This window comes from Geotrypetes seraphini, chromosome 8 (assembly GCF_902459505.1).
Source record: "Geotrypetes seraphini chromosome 8, aGeoSer1.1, whole genome shotgun sequence".
Taxonomy (NCBI): Eukaryota; Metazoa; Chordata; class Amphibia; order Gymnophiona; family Dermophiidae; genus Geotrypetes; species Geotrypetes seraphini.
The window spans coordinates 186,457,606-186,482,987 of NC_047091.1; the positions used below are offsets into that span (position 1 = coordinate 186,457,606).

Consider the following 25,382-nt stretch of genomic DNA (forward strand, 5'->3'; position numbering starts at 1 on the left):
CACCTAAATTTAGGTGTCGGTAGGCACCCTGCCAATGGGATTAAGGGCCAGATTCACCAACCTGCCCGATCGAATTCAGCAAAGTAAAATATGCAGATGGGGGCGATTGGAGGAAGGCCCCCATCTGCTGGCACGGATCGCTTTTCTGCGATCCCCATGCATGCGCAGACTATCTGTAGATGGTTGGTGCATGCCCAGAGCCGCAATCTTTTTTTTAACTTTTACTGGACCTCTGGGCCGGCATTCATTTATTTATTTATTTATTTTAACTGGAGCACGTGGTTTTAACCCGCTTAAGTCCGCGTGTTAAAACCATGGGCTTGCACTGCGTGGAAGGGTGGGAGAGTCGGGGCAGGCATGCGATCAGGGCAGTTCGGGGCAGGCAGGCGATCAGCGCAGCAGGAGAGTCAGGGCTGCAGGAGGCGTTCGGGGTAGCAGGAGATTGGGGCTGACAGGGCAGAAGCAGGATGGCAGAAGGCAGGGCAACCGGAAAGGGCTTGTGTGATTGGTCCTCGGTGTTGCAGGGTTTTGGTTTGTGAATCAGGTCCCTGCCTACTTTGCATGCCGTTGCCCTCATTTGCAAGCGCAGATCAGAGGATGGTCGGCAGAGAGGTAAGTGAATCGGGCCGGAGGGAAATTTGATCGATAAGGGGCCACAAACCGATCGGTTTGCTTTGTGAATCTAGTCCTAAGTTCAAATTTGGTTGTTTCTGTTTCAAGGTATTGGTAGTCTTAATTCCAAAGTATCACTTAGAATCATTACATTCAATAACTCCAAACATTCCAGGAAATCACATACACTATCTTCTTTTTCCATCTGCCAAGGGCTGTAAATTTTAAAGATTTCAACATCTGCTATCCTTTCAAGTGGCATTATGGGATAAGGATTTGACTTTCTTAATTATGTCGACTGATTCGTTTCTACAATTTTGACATTTCCTAAAAATGTATCTTTTCATTAAATACCTTGAAAATTAGGCATACCTTGCCTTTCTTCTCATCTTTTGTACACCACATAGAACTTAGCGGTATTTGCGGAGTAGAAGTAAGTTTTATGCTATGTTATGTAAGAAAAGGCAGGGTTGAAGCACCTACCGAAACCTAAATAAAAGGCGGCTGAAATGGCCGCTGGAATCACGGCTAGGAAGCTGCTTTAGGCCGTGGATCGCCAAAGCAAGCCTGGCCAACCCCTGAAGTGGCATTTGGCAATCTAAAGCGGCTACCCAGCCGCGAATCATGTCAAGATAGGCAGCTGAAAAGTAGGTGTGGGAAACCCTGGCCTACATTTCAGCCGCCTATCTTTGCCTAGATTGAAGTAGCCGATCATGCCAGGGAAATTCCCCCCTCCCCATCAGCTGAGCGTCAGGGACTCTCCAAAGCTGCGATTCTGTAACTGGCACCCAAGTTCTGGGTGGAGCCTTAGGGATCTGGCCAAACGGAGTCTTATGTCACTCCCAGTGAATCCCAGAATGAAATGGGAAGGAGGCCTAAGACTCCAATTGGCCCAGGCGCCTAAAGCCCCTGCTATGAGAGGGGCCTTAGGTGCCTGGGCCAATCCAAGCATCCCAGCATGTACTGGGAAAGGGAAGGCCCGCAATTCCAAAGAGGCAAGCCTCCTGGCCAGAGGAAATGTTCCAGGTGGGTTTCGGGGGGTGGGGGTTGCCAGCAGGAGGAACTGGGCATCCCTCCTGCCGGGGATGTTGGAGGAGATGCCGGCAGGAAGGATTGGGCATCCTTACTGCTGGGGATGTTGATGGGGGAGGGAGTGCCGGAGGAGGGAGTGGGCATCTCTCCTGCTGGCTAACTTGCAGTGGGATTCAGGGGTTCCCTGCTGCGGCCGTTCTCATCTGATCATGGCATGGGGATTCCCCCTCTCCCATCAGCTGAGCAGCAGGGACATCCCAGAGCTGCGATTCTGAAACCAGCGCCATACAGAATCACGGCTTTGGGGCATCCCTGCCACTCAGCTGATATGAGGGGGGGGGAATCCCCCTGTCACTCTCGGCTGCTGCGGTCTAGCAGCCAAGATAAGCAGCTGTAATGTAGGCCTGGGTTTTCCAGGCCTACATTTCAGCCACTATCTTGGCACGATTCTGTACCTGGTGCCCTGGAATGATTGATAGGTGATCGGCGGCCGCTTTTAAGGCAGCCACCGACATGGGTTACAGTAACAGAATCTGACCCTAAATGTATATCTGCTCGACCCTTAGTAAAAAAAATCAATAATATGCATTACATTTTATGGCCAGGTCTCAAAACACATTCCATAAAAGGTTTTAACAGACAACACTGTAGTTAACCTCTAGAAGAGTACCGTATTTTCTCGCATATAACGCGCGCATTATACACGATTTTACAAACCGTGCATAACCATGCGCTTTATACGCGTGAGCGCGTTGTACAAATTTTTTTTTACATAGTTCCCCCCCCCCGACGTCCGATTCATCACCCCGAAGGACCGCTCGCACCCCCACCCCGAAGGACCGCTCGCACCCCCACAGCCTCCCCCCCTCCCCCTCCCGCATGGAGAAGCTGCCTATCGTTGTTTTCGGATGCCAGTGAGCCCAGCTGCTTCCTCTACCAGCGGTCCTGCCCCTTCTCTGAGCCCTGCGCTGCGCTGCTTCCTCTTCCGGCGGTCTCGCCCTTTTTCTGACGTCAGAGAAAGGGCGGGACCACCGGAAGAGGAAGCAGCATAGCGCAGGGCTCAGAGAAGGGGCAGGACCACCAGCAGAGGAAGCAGCTGGGCTCACTGGCATCTGGAAACAACGGTAGGCAGCTTCTCCATGTGGGAGGGGGAGGGGGGAGGCTGTGGGGGTGCGAACGGTCCTTCGGAAAGGAGAGTCGGGGCGGCATTCACGGTATACGCGTTATAGTAAAATTTTTTAACAGAAATTTCTGTTCCCCGCACGCTATACCCGTGTGCGCGGTATATGGGTGAAAATACAATATTTCCCAATTTTAATTTTTAAAAACTCATATGACCTCAGATAAAGATGAAGGCAAAATAGCAGATCTCCATTTCCCTCTAACAACAACAACAGCACTGAACACAGGTCCCAGTCTAGTGGGAAGAGAGGGCAAGGCTTATGACGTTTCAATAATACTCAAAAGGAGGTTTGGGCAGCACTAGCAATATGTAAACAAAAAAGACAGTTCTCCACTCTTTTGGTTCCAGAAGTCTATGTACGATAGTTTTTACAACAAATCTAAATATTCTCTCTGAAAGAAAAAAAGTCAGAAAGCTCCATTCAAAACAAGCATATTGGAACATAAAAGTCCAAAAACGCCTTTGGTAAGATGGAAGAGGCCTGACACCTTTAGAGGTAACAGGCTTAGGACAAATGATGGAAGCAAATGATTTCTCATGTTCAGCCACTCATTTAGTAGCTGCCTCGATGGAGTCATCAAACAATTCATTGCCCTGGCAAGGGATGTTGGCCAGACGATCTTGAAGATTGGGGTGCATGTCTACAGTGCGGAACCAGGCAAGCCGGCGCATTGCCACTGAAAAGGCAGTGACCCTTGAGGAAAGCACAAATGCATCATAGGAAGATTGCAAGAGATGCATGTGGAGTTGAGTCAGAGTGGTAATCGCATGCTGAAACCCTGGAAGACAGTGTTGAGGATAAATGGATTGCAGCACAAGAGAAGAAAATAAAGTTCGAAGCACAGGGAAAGGAAATGAAGACAAAAAAAATACCAGGACCTAAATTGCATATATACTAATGCAAGGAGCCTAAGGAACAAAATGGGAGAATTAGAAGTCATGGCCAAAACATAGACATCATTGGGATCTCCGAAACATGGTGGAATGAAGAAAACAAATGGGATACAGCACTGCCGGGGTACAAACTCTATTGCCAGGACAGGTCAGGTCAGAAAGGAGGAGGAATAGCCCTATATATAAAGGAAAGCATACACTCGACAAGAGTGGACACAGCAGCGACGACCAACAATTTGGAATCGTTATGGGTTAAAATACCAGGCAGGAAAGGGCCCGAGATAAAGATGGGCTTGTACTATCGTCCACCTGGGCAAACCGAAGCTATCGATGAAGAAATGGAAGCTGAGATGAAGCGAGAATGCAAAAGCGGTAACACGATTATTATGGGAGACTTCAACTTTCCCAGGATAGACTAGAGTCTTGGAAGCTCAAAATGCGCTAGAGAGACCGGATTCCTGGAGGCTATACAGGATTGCTTCATGGATCAACTTGTCAGAGAACCGACGAGAGGGAATGTCACTCTGGATTTAATCCTAAGTGGGCTAAGAGGACCTGTGAAGGAAGTGGAAGTAGTGGGACTATTGGGAAACAGTGATCACAATATGATCAAGTTCAAAGTTGAAGTAGGAATACCGAAGGGAAAGAGGACCATAGCGACAACTTTTAACTTCAAGAAAGGAAACTATGAAGTGATGAGAGTAATGGTAAGGAAGAAACTTAGGAACACCTCAAAGAAATGGCAGACTGTAGAGCAAGCCTGGTCTTTATTCAAGGACACGGTGATCGAGGCACAAAATCTGCATATCCCAAGATTCAAAAAAGGGTGCAAAAAGAATCAAACAAAAGACCCGGCGTGGATAACCAAAGAAGTGAAGAAAGCAATAGGTGACAAGAAGAATTCATTCAGGAAATGGAAAAAGGGCAAAACTGAGGAGAATTGGAACGAGCACAGGGAAGTATTCATAAGAATGTCAACGTGTGATTAGAAAAGCCAAAAGAGAATATGAAGAAAGGCTAGCCAAGGAAGCACAAAATTTCAAACCATTCTTCAGATATTAAAGGGAAGCAGCCGGCTAGGGACGAGGTGGGACCGCAGGATGACGGAGAAAGGAAGGGAGTGGTGAAGGAGGAGAAAGAAGTGGCGGAAAGACTAAACATGTTCTTTCGTCTGTATTTACAAAAGAGGACACATCCAACATACCGGAACCTGTACAAATCTTCAAAGGAGACCAAACAGACAAATTAACATCCATGGAAGTAAGCCTTGAAGACGTACACAGGCATTTAGAAAAATTAAAAACCGACAAATCGCCGGGCCGGATGAAATCCACCCAAGGGTTCTGAAAAAACTAAAGGATGAAATAGCGGAACTACTACAGCAAGTTTGCAATCTATCCCTGAAAACAGGAGTGATCCCGGAGGATTGGAAGATAGCCAATGTTACGCCCATCTTTAAAAAGGGATCAAGGGGTGACTCGAGGAACTACAGACTGGTGAGTCTGACCTCGGTTCCGGGGAAAATGGTGGAAGTGCTGATATAAGACAGCATCGATGAGCATTTTGAAAGAAATAAACTTCTAAAAACAAGCCAACATGGCTTCCGCAAGGGGAGATCGTGCCTAACGAACTTACTGCACTTCTTCGAAAGAATTAACAAACGGATGGACAAATGGGACCCCATAGACATTGTATATTTAATTTCCAAAAAGCCTTTGACAAGGTACCCCATGAACGCCTACTTCGGAAGCTGAAGAACCATGGGGTGGAAGGAGACATACATAGATGGATCAGGAATTGGTTGGCGGGTAGGAAGCAGAGGGTAGGAGTAAAGGGCCACTACTCGGACAGGAGGAGAGTCATGAGTGGTGTTCCGCAGGGGTCGGTGCTCGGACCGCTGCTATTCAATATATTTATAAATGATATAGAAACAGGGATGAAGTGCAAAATAATAAAATTTGCAGAAGACACCAAACTATTTAGTGGTGCTCGGACTAAAGAGGGCTGCGAAGAATTACAAAGGGACTTAAACAAACTAAGGGAGTGGGCGACGAAATGGCAGATGAAGTTCATTGTAGAGAAATGTAAAGTATTGCATGTAGGAAGCAGAAACCCGAGATACAGATATACAATGGGAGGGATGTTATTGAGGGCGAGTACCCAAGAAAGGGACTTGGGGGTAATTGTGGACAAAACAATGAAGCCGATGGCACAGTGCGCAGCAGCCGCTAAGAGAGCGAATAGAATGCTAGGTATAATCAAGAAGGGTATTACAACCAGAACGAAAGAAGTTATCCTGTCGTTGTATCGGGCAAAGGTGCGTCCACATCTAGAGTACTTGCATTGATAGGTATGACCACCTCAATTCAATATTATTTAGATCACCACCAAACGACTTTGTTAATTTCACTTGATCTCTCTGCGGCTTTTGACACGATTGACCATCAGCTTCTTCTTAACAGACTTCACTCTATCGGTGTCAAGGACCAAGTTCTTTCTTGGTTCATATCCTATTTAACAAACCGCATTTCTACTGTTCTCTTTAATGACTCAACATCTAAATCTTCATCAACTACTTATGGGATTCCTCAAGGATCTATTCTCTCTCCGTTATTATTTAATATTTTTCTAGCTCCTTTAATTACCCTATGTCAGTCCGTGGGTTTTCAGTTGTTTGCATATGCAGACGATATTCAGCTCCTGCATCCAATAAATACTAACAAAACATCTGACATCCAAGAGATCAGTGAGAAACTCGATCAAATTCATCAATGGTTAATCAGAAATAAACTTGCTCTTAATATTAAAAAAACCAACGTGATGCTCTTCCCATGGAAAGACAATTCTACTCTTATTGCTCCCATTACAATAAAAAACATACCTTTACAAATAGTTAATAATATAAAAATCTTAGGGGTGACTTTTGATACAAAATTTAACTTTCATGATCATATTAGTATTATAGTTAAATCTACATTCTACAGATTACGTAGGATACGATCTATTGCAAAATTTCTATGCCCTAAATCAATAAACATTCTCATTCACTCTTTAGTGATTTCTAAATTGGACTACTGTAATGCTCTTTTTAAGGGGATACCACTAAACAAAATTAAACGTCTTCAAATTATCCAGAATGTATCCATTAAACTCATCACTAAGTCTAGAAAATATGACCATGTTACGCCCCTGCACACTGCACACTGGCTACCAGTTATCCATCGGATAACATATAAACTCTGTTTGCTTGTTTTTAAGTCTCTTCTCTACAAGACTCCTGCATTCATATTTAAACAATTAATACCATATCATCCAAACAGAACCTTGAGATCTAATGAGCAAAATTTGTTGACCATTCCATCCAGAGGATAGCCTTCTCAGAGATCCTGCCAGTACCGAGGGCAGAAACGAAGAGGCAGACGGAGCTACAATCAATTAATGCATGGATGAGAAGATGGTGTGAGGAAGAGGGTTTTCTCTTCATGAGGAACTGGACAACGTTCTGGGGAAAGAACAAGCTCTTCAAGAAGGATGGTCTACACCTGAGCAAGGCGGGAACTAGACAACTAGCAAATAACGTCAGAAGAGCGATAGAGCAAGCTTTAAACTAAGTAGAAGGGGAAAGCCGACAGTCGACCTGGTATCGACGGTTCGGGAAACAGTATCCAGCGAGGGTACTGGGGGAGAAGATTGCGGGGAAGACACAAGTGGCAAGCAACAGACTGTGAACAAACAAGGGAGCCAGATGAAGCGAGAGGGGGACAGGATGAACATACTACAAGGGGAAGTCAAAATGGGACTGGATGATGCGAAGGAACAAGAGGAGGACAATAGGAACACGCCACAAGGGGAAGGCAATAGGAATCTACCACAAAGAGAAGACAAAAGAGACAATACTCAGGAGTTGGCAGGTCAAGAAGGGGACAGAATGAAGAATGAAATGCAAGGGAAAATAGCGAGGAAGGGAAAATGCCAGGACTTGAACGGCATGTATATTAATTCAAGGAGCCTAAAGAACAAAATGGGGGAACTAGAAGTCATGGCCAATAATGAGAGAATAGACATCATAGGGATCACGGAAACATGGTGGAACGAGGAAAACAAATGGGACATAGTACTGCCAGGATACAAACTCTACCGAAAAGACAGGACTTACCAGAAAGGAGGAGGAATAGCACTATACATAAGGGACACCATTCACTCAACCACTGTGGATACAGCAGCGACAAATGCCCAACTAGAGTCATTGTGGGTCAAAGTACCAGGAAGCAACGGATCCGAGATAAAGATAGGACTGTTCTACCATCCACCTGGGCAAACTGAAGCTGAGGATACAGAAATGGTAGCAGAGCTGAGAAGGGAATGCAAGAACCCAAACACCATAGTTATGGGAGATTTCAACTATCCTGGGATAGACTGGTGTCTTGGAAATTCAAAATGTGCAAGGGAAACGGAGTTCCTGGAAGCTGTTCAGGACTGCTTCATGGAGCAACTTGTCGAGGCACCAACGAGAGGATCAGCGATTCTGGATCTGATCCTCAATGGGCTGAAAGGACCCGCAAAGGGTGTGGAGGTCGTGGGACCACTAGGAACCAGTGACCACAGCATGATTCAGTTCAAAGTGCAAGTAGGATTACCTAAGGGAAAGAGAACCAAGGCAACAACGTTTAACTTCAAGAAAAGGAACTATGACGCCATGAGACGAATGGTGAGAAAGAAGCTCAGAAACAGCTCCAAGGTAACTCGGACTGTGGAGCAAGCTTGGTCCCTATTCAAGGACACAGTAAACAAGGCGCAAAACCTATATATACCAAGATTTAGGAAAGGATCCAAAAAGAATCAGACTAAGGACCCTGCATGGATAACAAGTGAAGTAAAGAAAGTGATAGGAGACAAGAAAAAAATCATTTTGGATGTGGAAAAAAGACAAAACCGAAGGAAACTGGAGAGAGCACAGGAAGCATCAAAAAGAATGTCACCGAGTAGTCAGGAAAGCCAAGAAAAAGTATGAGGAGAGACTGGCCAAGGAAGCAAGAAATTTCAAACCATTTTTCCGGTATGTGAAAGGGAAACAGCCAGCGAGGGAGGAGATGGGACCCCTGGATGAGGGTGACCGGAAGGGAGTGGTGAAAGAGGAAAAAGAGATGGCTGGTAGGCTAAACAAGTTCTTCTCGTCGGTCTTTACAATAGAAGACACATCCAGTGTGCCAGAACCGGAAGAAATCTTCAGGGGAGATCAAGAGGGGAAATTATCATGCATGGAGGTAACCCTCGAAGACGTTCTCAGGCAGATAGATAGATTAAAAACTGACAAAGCCCCGGGCCCAGACGGGATCCACCCGAGAATACTGAAAGAGCTCAGAGATGAAACAGCAGAATTACTGCGGCATATTTGCAACCTGTCCTTGAGAACAGGGGTAATCCCGGAGGACTGGAAGATAGTGAATGTTACACCGATCTTCAAAAAAGGATCGAGAGGCGACCCGGGAAACTACAGACCGGTGAGCTTAACCTCTGTTCCGGGAAAGATGGCCGAATCACTGATCAGGGAAGATATCAATGAGCATATAGGAAAACATAATCTGATGAGATCAAGCCAGCATGGTTTCTGTAAAGGCCGATCATGCCAGACGAATCTGCTGCATTTCTTTGAGGGGATAAGTAAACAATTGGACCAAGGTGACCCCGTAGACATCATATATCTAGATTTCCTAAAAGCCTTCGACAAGGTGCCCCATGAACGCTTACTGAAGAAACTGTGGAGTCACGGGGTGGAAGGGGACGTGCACAGATGGATAAAAAATTGGCTGGCGGGCAGGAAGCAGAGGGTAGGAGTAAAGGGGCACTACTCTGACTGGATAGGGGTCACAAGTGGTGTTCCGCAAGGGTCAGTGCTGGGACCACTGCTGTTCAATATATTTATTAATGATCTAGAAACGGGGACGAAGTGCGAAGTTATCAAATTCGCGGATGACACAAAACTCTCCAGCAGGGTCAGAACTGTTGAGGAATGCATAGAACTGCAGAGCGACCTGAACAAACTGAGTGAGTGGACAAAAAAATGGCAGATGAGCTTCAATGTGGAGAAAAGCAATGTTACTTACTGTAACAGTTGTTATCCAGGGACAGCAGGCAGCTGTTCTCACTAGTGGGTGATGTCATCCGACAGAGCCCCGATGCGGACATCTTGCAAGCATGTCTTGCTTGAAGAAACTCAGAAGTTTCGAGATGCCCGCACCGCGCATGCGCCAGTGCCTTCCCGCCTGATGCTCCGGGCGTGTCTCCTCAGTTCAGGTAGCTAGCAGAGAAGCCAACCCAGGGGAGGTGGGTGGGACGTGAGAATAGCTGCCTGGTGTCCCTGGATAACAACTGTTACGGTAAGTAACATTGATTTATCCCAGGACAAGCAGGCAGGTATTCTCACTAGTGGGTGACCTCCAAGCTAACCTCAATGGGATGGAGGGAGAGTTGGCAACTTAGGAGAACAAATTTTATAACACAGTTTGGCCAAACTGCCCATCCCGTCTGGAGAAAGTATCCAGACAATAATGAGAGGTGAACGTATGAACCGAGGACCAAGTGGCAGCCCTACAAATCTCCTCAATCGGTGTCAATCTGAGGAAGGCTACAGAGGCTGCCATTGCTCTGACCTTATGGGCTGTGACCTTACAGGGAAGGGGTAATCCAGCCTGGGCATAGCAGAAAGAGATACAAGCCGCCATCCAGTTGGAGATGGTGCGCTTCGATACAGGTCGTCCCAACTTGTTAGGAACAAAGGAGACGAAAAGTTGAGGAGCAGTTCTGTGTGGTTTGGTGTGATCCAAGTAGAAAGCCAAATCACGTTTACAGTCCAGAGTGTGAAGAGCTGATTCTCCAGGATGAGAATGAGGCTTTGGAAAGAACACTGGAAGCACAATGGATTGGTTAAGGTGAAATTCAGAGACCACTTTAGGCAGGAATTTTGGGTGAGTGCGGAGGACCACCTTGTCATGATGGAATACTGTGAAAGGTGGGTCCGCCACCAAGGCCTGAAGCTCAGTGACCCTGCGAGCAGATGAGAGGGCCACCAGAAAAACCACTTTCCAAGTGAGAAACTTTAGTGGAGCCTTGCTCAGAGGCTCAAAAGGAGGTTTCATAAGCTGAGAAAGGACAACATTTAGATCCCAAACCACTGGAGGCGATTTGAGAGGAGGATTGACATGAAAAAGTCCTTTCATAAATCTGGAAACCACAGGATGAGAAGAGAGAGGTTTCCCTTGTAGAGGCTGATGGAAAGCCGCAATAGCACTCAGGTGGACTCGTATAGATGTCGACTTGAGACCAGACTGAGACAGATGTAAAAGATAGTCCAAAACAGAGGATAGGGAGGCTCGCTGAGGCTCCTTAGAATTGGAAATACACCATGAAGAAAAACTAGTCCATTTTTGGGAGTAGCATTGACGAGTAGCAGGCTTCCTGGAAGCCTCCAAGACATCCCTCACCGCCTGGGAAAACTGGTGCGGAGTTACGTTGAGAGGAACCAAGCTGTCAGGTGGAGAGACTGCAGGTTGGGATGAAGCAGAGACCCCTGATGCTGAGTAAGCAGTGAAGGAAACACTGGAAGTAGGTACGGTTTCCTGCTGCTGATTTGAAGTAGAAGGGAGAACCAAGGTTGCCTGGGCCACCGAGGAGCTATCAGAATCATGGTGGCATGGTCGGACTTCAGCTTGACCAGAGTCTTTTGAATGAGAGGGAATGGCGGAAACGCATACAGAAAGCGATTCCCCCAATCCAGTAGAAAAGCATCTGCCTCAAGGCAATGAGGAGCGTAGATCCTGGAGCAAAACTGAGGCAGCTTGAAATTGTGGGGAGCCACAAAGAGGTCTATCTGAGGCGTTCCCCACTGAGCAAAGATCTGATGAAGGGGCTTGGAGTGGAGTGTCCATTCGTGAGGCTGGAGAAGACGACTCAGTTTGTCCGCCAAGACATTGTCCTTCTCCTGAATGTAGACAGCTTTGAGGAAGGTGTTGTGGCGAACCGCCCAATCCCAGACTCTGAGAGCTTCCTGGCAGAGGGAGGCCGAGCCCGTGCCCCCTTGCTTGTTGACATAATACATGGCGACCTGATTGTTGGTGCGAATGTTGAAAAGCTTGAAGAGCATTGAAGATGGCTCTGAGCTCCAGAAGATTGATTTGATGGAGTCGGTCCGCACAGGTCCAGAATCCCTGAGTGCGAAGCCCATCCAGATGAGCCCCCCAGGCATAGGTCGAGGAATCGGTAGTGAGAACCTTCTGATGAGGAGGAGTGTGAAACAGCAAACCTCTGGATAGATTCGAAGAGGTCATCCACCAAAGTAGAGACTGCTGAAGAGCAGGAGTGACTATGATGTGTCGAGTCAACGGGTCTGACACTTGAGTCCATTGAGAAGCTAGGGTCCACTGAGGAATTCTGAGATGGAGCCTGGCAAAGGGCGTCACATGAACTGTAGAGGCCATGTGGCCCAGGAGGACCATCATGTGTCTCGCTGAGATGGACTGGCGAGAAGATACAGACTGGCAGAGACGAAGAAGAACATCCATGCGCTGAGGAGGAAGGAATGCTCGAAGCTGGATGGTGTCCAGTACCGCCCCGATGAAGGGAAGGGACTGGGTAGGCTGCAGATGAGATTTGGGAAAATTGATCTCGAAGCCTAGGCTCTGCAGGAAGCAGATCGTGGTCAAGGTCGCCGAAATGACCTTTGGAGCTGACGGGGCCTTGATGAGCCAGTCGTCGAGGTATGGAAATACCTGAAGACCCCTGTTCCGGAGTGCAGCGGCCACCACCACTAGACACTTCGTGAAGACTTTGGGAGACGAGGACAGGCCGAATGGAAGCACTCAATACTGCAGATGTAGATGTCCCACCCAAAATCTGAGGAACTTGCGGGAGGCCGAATGAATGGGAATGTGAGTGTAGGCCTCCTTGAGATCCAGAGAGCATAACCAGTCGTTCTGCTCGATGAGAGGGTAGAGAGAAGCAAGTGTCAGCATGCGAAACCTCTCCTTGACTAGGAATTTGTTGAGGGCCCTGAGGTCCAAAATGGGTCGCAGGTCGCCCGTCTTCTTCGGAACAAGAAAGTACTGGGAGTAAAACCCATGGTTCAGTTGGTCCGTCGGGACCGGCTCCACGGCACGAAGCCGGAGCAAAGCCTGAGCTTCCTGGAGAAGAAGGGCGGTCTGAGTCAAATTGGAAGGATACTCTCTTGGAGGGTGGTCCGGAGGGACCCGATGGAAATGAAGAGAGTATCCTTCCTTGATGATAGTAAGGACCCAGAGGTCGGTTGTTATGGCCTCCCAGCGATGATAAAAATGATGGAGGCGCCCTCCGATGGGAAAAACAGGAGGAGGCAGAACGAGGTTGGTTATGCCCTCGACGAGACAGTCAAAAAGGCTGAGTGGTCTTAGGGACAGCAGGCGATTGAGACTTAGGCTGACCCTTTTGGGGAGGCTGACGCTTCGCCGGTTGCCTCGCAGGAGGAGTTTGCCTCGGCTGATAACGCCTCTGATAAATCAATGGCGGACGAGAAAGTCGAGACTGCTGAGGCTTAGGCTTCGGCCGAAGGATAGATTGGAAGGACTTTTCGTGGTCAGACAACTTCTTCGTGACAGTCTCGATGGATTTGTCAAAAAGATCCGCCCCAGCACACGGGACGTTTGCCAGGCGGTCCTGAAGATTCGGGTCCATATCAATGGTCCGCAACCAGGCCAACTGGCGCATCGCCACCGAGCAGGCCACCGCTCGGGCGGAGAGCTCGAACGCATCATAGGCAGATTGCATTAACTGAAGCCGAAGTTGGGACAGCGAAGCACCCACTTCCTCAAACTCAAACCTAGCCTGGGATTCGATGTATGGTGTGAACTTCCGAAGCACAGGTAGAAAAAATTCCAAGTAGGCTGCAAAGTGGAAATTGTAATTCAGGACTCGAGATGCCATCATTGAATTCTGATAGATGCGTCGACCAAACTTATCCATGGTTCTGCCCTCGCGGCCCGGAGGCACTGAAGCATAGACCTGGCCAGGATGAGACCGCTTGAGCGAGGATTCGACCAGGAGGGACTGGTGAGAAAGCTGAGGACCCTCGAAGCCTTTATGATGCACCGTGCGGTACCGCGCATCCAATTTGCCAGGGACCGCAGGAATAGAGTAAGGAGACTCGAAGCATCGCATGAAGGTCTGGTCAAGGAGCTTGTGCAGGGGAAACCGCAAGGACTCTGCCGGAGGACGAGGCAAGTGCATGGTATCGAGGTACTCCTTGGAATATCGAGACCCAGCATCGAGAGTAATGTCCATGTCATCCGCCATCTGCCTGAGGAACGATGAAAAGGACAGTTGGTCTGCCGTCGCTGGTCTGCGAGACGGACTAGAAGAAGAAGAGGCTTCAGGCTCCAGAGAGGCCTGCGAGCAACAGGACGAGTAGAAAATCTCGGGGTCCTCGAACTCCAGGCCCGGAGGAGGAGACCCAGTCGAAGCAGCATACCCCAACCGAGGCAATTTCTTCTGAGGCGAGACGGTCGAGTGTCGAGAGGAATGCTTCGAAGAATGTCTGGATCGATGCCCCTCCCGATGCCTGGAAGGGGATCGAGCCCGTCTGTGAGAAACTGGCTCAGACGCCTCCAAGGAGCAGATTGGACTGGAGGCCGTCGATCGCAGAGGTGGCAGAGTCGGAGGCTCCCCCGACGACGCCCTGGTTTGATAGGGGGTTTGGAAGAACTCGTCCTGCTTCCTGCTATGCCCAGGACTGGGTGGCCCCGAAGGTGGACGCCACACTGAGTCATGGGGCGGAGTAATCGGTTCCAAGGGAGGCAGGTCACTAAACGAGGCTTTCCTCAAGGGGATGGGCTCCAAGGGAGGCATATCACTAAGGGAGGCCCTCCTCGAGGAAATCGGATCCAAAGGAGGTACAGCGCTAACGGAGGACTTCCTCGAGGACCCGGACACCGCTCGCCGCTCCTCCTCGCCGAGTAACGAGGTAGTGCGGCGAGGAGGAGGAGGGGGCGGTCCGCCCCTCGAAGTCGAAGCTGGAAGGTCACCCTGGATGGTGGCAATCAGCCGAGGCCCCATGGTCTGCATGAGCTCCACGAACTGAGCCTCCAGGATGGACCGCAACGAAGCCGATATGGAGGGATCCGCACCAAAAGGGGGCCCTTCCGCACGGTCTCCGCGCTCCTTGGGTGCTACGTGCTTCTGCTTGCCAGTCTTCGGCACCTTGAGCACCACCGGAGGAACTGTCGGGGTCGATACCTGCTCCGAGGAGACGGATGAAGGCTCCGGCGCCGAAGCCGGGGCCGAAACCGGTGTGAACGACGCTGGTTTCAGGAGGCCCGAAGCAGCCGGGGAGGCAGAGGGCTTCGCAGAAGGAGTCGAAGCACCTGTCGATGTCGATGTCGAAGCTGCAGGATCCGATGAAGCTTCCATCTTGAACATGGACTCCCACAGCAGACAGCGACGCTTAAACGCTCTCGCCGTCAGAGTGGAGCAAGGCCGGCACGATTTCGGGAAGTGATCCGGTCCCAGACACTGTAAGCAGCGTCGATGAGGGTCCATGAGCGAAATCGCGCGCTGGCACTTGCTACACTTTTTAAAACCGGTGATCGGCCGGGACATAGGCCGGAAAAGCTCCGCCGCAAGGTCGAAGGCGCGGGGCCCCAGCCACGCGGCCGACCCGGTATCGGAAGGAAAAATTTATTTTTTTTTTTTTTTTTTTTTGAAAAAGAAATCAAAGAAAGAAATAAATGCACAGGAGAGCCAAAAGAACTCAACCCGCGGCAAAAAAGAAGGCAAAAAAAGAGATTCAATGGGCGCAAATTGAAGATAGACTTCTCAGCTCCGCGGAAGAAAAAGAACTGAGGAGACACGCCCGGAGCATCGGGCGGGAAGGCACTGGCGCATGCGCGGTGCGGGCATCTCGAAACTTCTGAGTTTCTTCAAGCAAGACATGCTTGCAAGATGTCCGTATCGGGGCTCTGTCGGATGACATCACCCACTAGTGAGAATACCTGCCTGCTTGTCCTGGGATAATGTAAGGTCTTGCACAAAGGGAAGGGGTACTCCATGTACAGGTATACGATGGGAGGGAGCGTACTCGGGGAAGGCAGCCAAGAAAAAGATCTGGGGGTATTGGTGGATAACACAATGAAGCCGGCGGCGCAATGTGCAGCAGCATCAAAAAAAGCGAGCAGAATGTTGGGCATTATCAAAAAGGTATCGCTACCAGAACGAAGGAAGTTATCCTGCCACTGTATCGAGCAATGGTGCGCCCACATCTGGAATACTGCGTCCAATACTGGTCGCCATACCTCAAGAAGGACATGGCAATACTCGAGAGGGTCCAGAGGAGAGCAACGAGGATGATAAAGGGTATGGAGAACCTTTCATATGCCGAACGGTTAGACAGACTGGGGCTCTTTACCCTGGAAAAGCGGAGACTGAGAGGGGACATGATAGACACTTATAAAATCATGAAAGGCATAGAGAAGGTGGAGAGGGACAGATTCTTTAGACTAGCAGGGACAACTAAAACAAGAGGTCATTCAGAAAAACTGAGAGGAGACAGATTCATAACGAATGCAAGGAAGTTCTTCTTCACTCAACGGGTGGTGGACACCTGGAACGCGCTTCCGGGAGAGGTGATAAGACAGAGTACAATTCTGGGGTTCAAAAAGGGACTGGATGACTTCCTGGAAGCGAAGGGGATAACAGGGTACAGATAGAGGTTTACCTTACAGGACATTGAGCGAATAGGGTATGGACATTTTAGGTTAAGTAGGGAAAACTTCCAGGTCATGGACCTGGAGGGCCGCCACGGGAGCGGACTGCCGGGCACGATGGACCCCTGGTCTAACCCGTCAGAGGCAATGCTTATGCTTAAGGTTATTAATACTAGACGTCAGTTTATTTTTTCGGTAACTGCTCCTCAAACTTGGAACGCTCTCCCAATCTATTTACGGAATGAGCAGGACCTGGGAAAATTTAAAAGTAATCTAAAAACATTTCTTTTTAAAAATGCTTTTAATATTTAATTAAACAGTTCTTAAACCAGTGATTTTATTTTATTGTATTATGCTCTGTGGTTATTTATTTCCCTACTAGTCTTATAGCCCGTTAAAATAACGGGTGCTAGAATATATGTGTGTGTGTCTGTCTTTATTTCTTTTTCTCTCTCCTTAGCCGCTTTCTGTATTTCTATCTTTTTTTCTTTCTTTTTTTTCCTTGGCTGTCCACCACCACCCCTTGTCTGCTCCCCCTGTTCATTCTCCCTTCCTTTTACCTCCCCTGTGTCCTCCCCCACCCAATCACTGCTCACCTTATCCAACAGCAGCCCTTTTCCCTTTATTTTACCTCCTCTTCCTGCTCCCTCGTCCATCAGCACCTCTTCCTGCTCCCCCTGTCCAGCAATATACAGTTCAACAGCAGAGAAAGAGAAAAAACACTATACACTTTGGAATATAAAAAGAAAGCAGTCTACTTTTATTGTCTGGCCATTTTATTCATGTTTATCCCAGTTTCTGCTCTCTTCTCTCAATTTTCTTACCAGGGTTTGCAGTCTATCTGGTTCTTCTCTCATTCCTGTCTTCACTTCCTCTCCTGCATCCATCTCTGACTTTAACCTTATCTTTCAGTTTTCCTCCATTTATTTTTCTGCATCTCTATCTGCTTCTATTTCTCCAGTTGTTTGTTTTTTGGGGAGTTTTTTGGGTTGGTTTTTTTTGTTGTTTTTTTTGCTAACTCCTCCCTTCCAGCATCTTCTCTTTCTCTTTCTTCCCCCTTTATTTTCAGTCTTCTAACCAGTATCTGTCTTGCTCCCTCCATCCAGCATATCTTCTCCCCTCTTTCCTCCAACACCTCAACTCTCTCTCTGCCCATCACCTTTTACTCCGTGCTTCTTCCAATGGAGTCGCGAGTCAGGCCTGACATATAAAGCTGGAAGCCGATTCCTCCCGGAAGCAGTCCTCCAAGTAACTTCAGAGATGGACAGGATCGAGACCGGCAGAGCCTTTAGCAATTTGGCAAAAGGGAAGAACCCATGGCATCTGGCTTTGTTATTGGCAGCCGGTTTAACAGGGACAGGAACAAAGGCAGGACTGGTGAGGAGCAGAGGCTGGAGTCGGGCAAAGGAGGAGATTTACGTTTGAGGGATGGCAGGACTCCGCGTTCACTCCCTCTGTGACGGTTCGTCTTCTGACGGTGACATAGTAAGCGCGCATGCGCACTCGTGCGGCCACATCCCAACAGAAAAGGGATCAGGGAACACGCTTGTCGCGAGTGCGCATGCGCGGGCTAGCATTTTATTATATAGATTGTATTTTTCCTTTGTTTTGATTTTCTTTATTAATTGTAATTCAAACCCCTATCTTACCTTATTGTAATGAGTATAATGTATTAGTTATCTACCCAATGTTATTATTTAAAGTTTGTAATGTTTTGTCTCTATTTGACTATATTTTAATATGTTCATCGCTTAGAATTTGATTAAGCGATCAATCAAGAAAAATATTAAACTTGAAACTTGTCCAATACTGGTCGCCATACCTTAAGAAGGATATGGCGATACTCGAGAGGGTTCAGAGGAGAGCGACATGTTTGATAAAAGGTATGGAAAACCTTTCATACACTGAGAGACTGGAGAAACTGGGGCTCTTTTCCCTGGAGAAGAGGAGAATTAGAGGGGATATGATAGAGACTTACAAGATCATGAAGGGCATAGAGGAAGTAGAGAGGGACAGATTCTTCAAACTTTCGAAAACTACAAGAATGAGAGGGCATTCGGAAAAGTTGAAAGGGGACAGATTCAAAAACAATGCTAGGAAGTTTTTCTTCACCCAACGGGTGGTGGACACCTGGAATGTGCTTCCAGAGGGCGTGATAGGACAAAGTACGGTATTAGGGTTTAAGAAGAGATTGGACAATTTTCTGAAGGATGACGGCACCCATATGTTGAGAATAGGCTGCCTGCTTGTCCTGGGATAAAATCGTATTTTGATTTCATCTCTTTCAGATTCTTGGTGCAGTCTTTGGTCTTGGGCCTACTCGACTACTGTAATATTATCTATCTAGGCTTCTATAAGAAAACTATTAGGAAGATACGGCGGTTCGTCTAATCTATAATCTGAAAAAAATCTTAGGAAATTACATTGGCTTCCAGTTGAAGCAAGAATACTTTTCAAATTTGTTTGTATTAGCTATAAGACACTGTTTGGTACTGACACTTTGGCTGTTCTTTATTCTCTTTTCCACCCTCTTTTCCATTACAAAGAAGGTACATATTAAAGATTTATTGAAAGACTTCTTTCTTTCTAAGCTGGTAAATGGAGTAAAACTTTAAGTGGTCTAATTGCAGTTTCTTATTCCTACCAAGACTTTAGGGAAAATGTTAAAACTTATCTTTTTGATAAATTTGTCTGACATTAATTATATGAATTTTAATGCTACTGATGTATTATCACTATGTTGTCCAGCTTCTCTTTATTATAAACCGCATAGAACTGAGAGGTACTGCGGTATAAAAATAACATTTATTATTATTAATTGCTGAGTCAATCAAAGGATAGATTATAATCTAAATTAGCTCTTTTGTCATAACTCCAGCAGTGTAGTGTTGCTCCTTGTCTATAGCTCATATATTGTAGCTCATGTACTGTCCATCAAAGCTGCTCATGTAAACCGCTCTGAACTGACTTCATAGTCATTAGTGGTATAAAAGCCTTACATAAACAACAAAATACAGATTACCCTTCCCTAGACCTACTCCTCTTGCCCTTTCAGAAAATGCAGAAGCCCCTTCCCCTTCCAGACCCAGACTCCTGCTTTCATCTATTCTGGTATCCCTAGGTCTTTCTGTCATGGTGGTTGCTTTTTCTAAAACAGTGCAAGAAGACCCCCCAGTAGTTGCACTAGGATACTTTCTGGGGGTAGAGGAGAAAAGGAATCAGGGATCATAAAGGAGTAAGAGGAGGCCTGTAGTGATCAGGAGATAGAACTACTGCCTCTTTACAGCAGAGTGGACCCACAATTGTTGTGTTACCACAATTGTCAATGCACAATATTCCCCGATATTGTACCACAAATAAAACTTTACTGCATAATTATCCTGCAATGAATTTTCCTGTGATAAAAGAATGCACAAGCATGCTAAACAGGATCTAACTTTCTACCTGCACTAATAGAGGGTGAAGTGCCTCACCCAAGGTCATAAAGTGCTTCCCTAGTTTTCAGCCTGCTGCCTGAACCATAGGATTTGCTCTTGCAGAATATTAAGGCATACAAATTCAGATTTGAAAAAACAGACTACGAAGTATTAGAAGGTGAGATTCAGGTGACTGCAGTAATGCCACATTTATATTTTAGAATGAGCTTAGCTTACCTTTCCAGTAAATTATGGATTGCCTTGAAGAGCAAAGTTCTACACTCATAAGAAAGGCCATTCTCCCAAAGTCCTTCTTCTACCACTGGAAAAAATACAAGAAGAAAAAGGACGTCAGTGAAAGTATTCCAAAGCAGCATTATAGGTAACACACAAGATGCAAGCTGTACATTTCTGGACTGGGATAGATTTAGGCAAAATCTGATAACTGAAGTCGAAATTGAGCATTCTGTTGAGTGCACACACATATTATTTTACTTGCTAACTCTATGGCTGCTGTAAGAAGACACCTCAAAGTCTAGCTAAAACTGGCTTGCTGAATGCTCTGGGCTGCTCCAATGGTTATAGAGTTCCTATGAGTGGAGGGGCAACGCAGAGAATTCTGTGGGCCTGAATTGGAGCCATTTTAACAGAATAGAAATTGAAGGCATTTTCCTGAAGTTAATACTTTGTTATATTGTCTTACAGATGATAAATCAGGCCTTTGAAGAGAGAGCGTGTGCATGTATGTTTTCTTTTAGGACTAAAGTCAAGAAAAAATGTCTTAAGATCTGAATGTTTTTTAAACTTTATTTTTCACATTTTTATATGCAAACACAAGAGGCGCCCTACATTATAACTCAAACAAGAAAAGCCAATGCAAGGAACACCCAAATAATCATAGCAAAAGGCCTCCCCCCAACCCCACCCTTCCCATTTCACCCCCTAACCCTATTACCTCCCACCCTCATCCCTTTTCCCAACCCAGGACATATTCAGACCTCAAAACTCACTGAGTTTCACACACACTCCCTCAGGGGAGAAAGAAGGCAGGACATGGGATAGAGAATCGAGGGAGAGGATCAACTTTACACCCACTTGCTCCTTCTTCCCTTCTGCCACACTTTCTAAAAGCATGCACCTGAGAAAGACAGAAAGCATACATTCACTGTGTCCTCCTTGCTGGTTTACTATTATTCTGTCCTAGTACTGCACCAGAAAGAAGTGAAAGGGAAGAATAAGAACCTGAGAATAAATACAAATAAATCTGGCAAGACAAAAAGGAGAGAGACAGAGTAATCTGGGTGTGAGGAAGGGTGTAGAGAGCAGCAGGAGAGAACAGAGGCTGAAGAATTTCAGAGGTAAAATGAAAATGAATTTAAAAGGAAAGAAATTGAAGCTGTAGATGCAGAGACTTGAGGGAGGAAGGAGCTGAAGGGAGAAATAAAGAGCAGAATGGAAGATGATCCAAGGATGAGGAGTAGGAGAAGGTTTGGCCCATTATCTGCAACCCCCTTTTTTAGAATCCAAGAGCTGCTTTCATATCATATGAGAAATTCAGCTGAGTTTTTTCACATGTACGGATAACTAGAATCTAAAAATTAGGAAAGATCTGTGCAAACAAAGCAGCTGGTCCTCAGTCCTTTTCTCTCTACCCAATTTTTAGAAGAGGTTCCAGCCCTGTCATCTCTGAAGGTAAAGGAAGAAGTTGATATTCTAGCTGCTGCCTCTGAACCTAGAGGATGTGGGTTCAAATCCCAGGCTGCTCCTTGCGACCCTGGGCAAGTCACTTAATTCTCCATTGCCCCAGGTACAAAATAATTACCTGAATATACAGTACAGTAAGTAAAGCACTTTGAGTGTGGTTGTGCAGTTACAAAAAGGTGGTCTACAAGTCCCAATCCCTTTCTCAGGATGGTTTCCGAAAGACTGGTGTTCAGATCACATTTCCAAACTCAGCAGCTATCAGGAGATAATTCTGTCATATGAAATTACAGACTAGGGGAAACTCAATGAACTCACAAGGAAATACTTTTAAACCAATAGGAGGAAATATTTTTTTCACTCAGAGAATAGTTAAGCTCTGGAACTCATTGCCAGAGGTTGTGGTAAGAGCGGATAGTGTAGCTGGTTTTAAGAAAGGTTTGGACAAGTTCTTGGAGGAAAAGTCCATAGTCTGTTATTGAGAAAGACATGGGGGAAGCCACTTCTTGCCCTGGATTGGTAGCAAGGAATGTTGCTACTCTTTGGGATTTTGCCAGGTACTAGTGACCTGGATTGGCCACTGTGAGGACAGGCTACTGGGCTAGATGATTTTAAGGTGAGAATACTAAAAGGAAATTTTAAAACAAATCAAGACTAAAAAGACCTTTGAAATCAAAATGATTAAAAAAAAAAAAAAATGTTTACACCCACCAGACAGTTCTATCGTATTACAAACCATAAAATGATATTGCTTTGTCACTTTATCACCCATTCATGTCTCTGTCTCTCACCCACCCACCCCTTCCTTCTTTCTGTGAGGCTGCCATTGGAATTGTTTTATGTTTCATTTATATATACTGATATTTCAAAAGTTAATAAAATGATTACATTAGTACAATAAAAAAGGTATTATCTTATTTCCTTTATGCTTTATCTAAGATAATAATACCCTTAGCGCACATGCGCACTTCAATTTTTGTGGCTCCGTGCGTCTGCGGCAGAGAAATGTTGCAGAGTGCAGCGTGTGCGCGGCGCGTGCGCACATTGGAGCCGACATCGGGGAGAGAAAGAGGTGGCGGCGGCGACCGAGCTACGGAGCTAGGGGAGGGAAGGCCACAACTACTGCCGCTCCGTGTTCGCACAGCCTTCTCTGCCTCCACTCTCCCCTCTGGGTGAATTTCCGGGTCGAGGATGAGGATTTGTTGGAGGCTGGTGGCGCTGCCGTAGAGGGGGTGGGATGGGCTGGGGGGGGCGGTCAAAGGAAGGTGAGTGGAGCGCAGGCAGGGAATGGGAGAGAGGGAAGGAAAGAGACAGACAAGACAGCAGCCAAGGAGAGAGAGAGAGAAAGAGATAGAAAGACAGACAGCAAACAAAGAGAAAAAGAGAGACAGAAAGACACACAGGCAGCGGCCAAGGAAAGAGAGAGAGAAAAAGACAGAAGCATACACAGACAGCAGCCAAGGAGAGAAAGAGATAGAAAGACAGACAGACACACAGACAGCGGCCAAGGAGATAGAGAGACAGACAGTGGCCAACAAGAAAGAGACAGACAAGACACATAGTGGCCAATGAGAGAGAGAGAGAAAGAGACAGAAAGACAGACAGACACACAGCTGCCAACGAGAAAGAGAGAAAGACAGACAGACACACAAACAGTGGCCAAGGAGATAGAGAGACAGATAGAGAGAGAGAAAGAGACAGAAAGACAGACACACAGCTGCCAACGAGAAAGAGACAGACAGACACACAGTGGCCAATGAGAGAGAGAGAGAGAAAGAGACAGAAAGACAGACAGACACACAGAAAGACACACAGAAAGACAGACAGCGGCCAAGGAGAGAGGGAGAGACAGAAAGACAGGCAGACAGCGGCCAAGGAGAGAGAGAGAGAGACAGAAAGACACACAGACAGTGGTCAAGGAGAGACACAGAAAGAAAGACAGACAGCAATCAAAGAGAGAGAGAGAGAGAGACAGAAAGAAAGACAGCAGCCAATGAGAGAGAGAGACAAAGAAAAACAGACAGACATCTATTCTAGCACCCGTTAATGTAACGGGCTTAAAGACTAGTTTCTATATATTACTGTTAAAAGTGGACTAACACGGCTACTGCACCATTTTACCTTCAACATGAAACTGTTCAACTAAATAAAGCTGTGCAGTTCATGCTCATTAGCCATCGTGTAAAAGTGAGCTTACAGCTAGATCTGTCTACTAAGGCCAAGGATTTCCTCAGGAATGTTCACTGGGACTCCAACACAGGTAAACTGATTCTGACCATTATTTTCATAACCCTTCAGTAATCAACAACAACAGTTTATTAATTCTATACATGCAAGAGACAGTCCCTGCTCAGAAGAGCTTACAATCAAATTATGACATACACAGAGAGGGTTAAAAGGTGGTAGGGGACTATTAAGGGAATGACAGACAGATATGTTGATTGAGTCAGTACTTAAACGCAGCTTCAAAAAAATGGTTCCTTTATTTTCCTGGCTTCAAAATCAAATCCCTTATTATCATACATCATAGAAATAAACACCTTTATATTTTGATTTCACACATTTTTGGCCAGCTTTAATGAGCTTTATTACCTCCAATTTCAAATGTGATATACCGCCCATAGAGACACGTCTGAGCAGTTTACAATTTTAAGTAAAGTTGGAGCACAGAAATGCATTATTAAGTTAGCTGAAGAAAAATATATCCCTTACAATTTGTTTTACTCCTTGGGAATCTAGCTAGGTACTTGGGACCTGGGTTATCCCCTATTAGAAACAGGATACTGAGATTGATGGACCTTTGGTCTGTCCCAGTATGGCAATTCTTATGTTCTTATGCTTGTTAGACTTTATCTTTTGAACCAACATGGAAGCTATGCTACTTGTATCCTGGTCCCAGTGAGTACTTTTTGATCAAATGTAAGCTTGTACTTTCCAGTCCTGTATCCATTATTCAAAGTTGTTATATTCTGAAATAAATTTCTGAAAACTTTTCTTACACTATCATGCCTTACTATTACACCACTCATATTTTTCTAAACACAATTTCATAATTACAGCTCTCCTTGACCTCAGGCACTGTTATAGCTGTAATCTTTTCATATTCCTGGGTTGCCAATGCCAGAATCTCCATTCATCTTCATTTCTTATGCACGAAAACCAAGCATGAACAGAGTGCTAGAGTTGATGGTTTAGGAATGATGCTGCTGACTGCAAAGAGAAGTTCTGGCAGCCTTTGGATACATGAAAAAGGACATAGTACTACTCAAAAGGGTCCAGAGAAGAGCAACAAAAATGGTTAAGGGACTGGAAGAGTTGCCGTACAATGAGAGGCTACAGAAACTGGGCCTCTTCTCCCCTGAAAAGAGGAGACAGAGGGGACATGATCGAAACATTTAAGATATTGAAGGGAATTGACTTAGTAGAGAAAGAGAGATTGTTCACCCTCTCCAAGGTGAAGAGAACGAGAGGGCACTCGCTAAAGTTAAAAGGGGATAGATTCCGTACAAACGTAAGAAAGTTCTTTTTCACCCAGAGAGTGGTAGAAATCTGGAACGCTCTTCCGGAGGTTGTTATAGGGGAAAACACCCTTTAGGGATTTAAGAAAAGGTTGGATAAGTTCCTGCTGGAACAGAACATATGCAGGTAAGGCTAGACTCAAATAGGGCACTGGTCTTTGACCTAAGAGCCACTGTGTGAGCGGACTGCTGGGCACGATGGACCACTGGTCTGACCGAGCAGCAGCAAATCTTATGTTCTTATGGTCTGCCTAGGCTCTCCCATGGCTATACCCCATTTTCCCAACCCTTGCCCTCACAC

General features: G+C 46.3%; 1 protein-coding gene across 1 annotated transcript in view; it reads right to left on the bottom strand.

The window, feature by feature from the left end:
- MED13L (mediator complex subunit 13L) overlaps positions 1 to 25,382 on the bottom strand; it is an 802,147-nt gene that overhangs the window by 357,780 nt on the left and 418,985 nt on the right. The window contains exon 3 of the mRNA XM_033955209.1: positions 20,100 to 20,184. Within this exon, the coding sequence (XP_033811100.1) occupies positions 20,100 to 20,184 (85 nt within the window). The remainder of the gene's footprint in view (positions 1 to 20,099; positions 20,185 to 25,382) is intronic.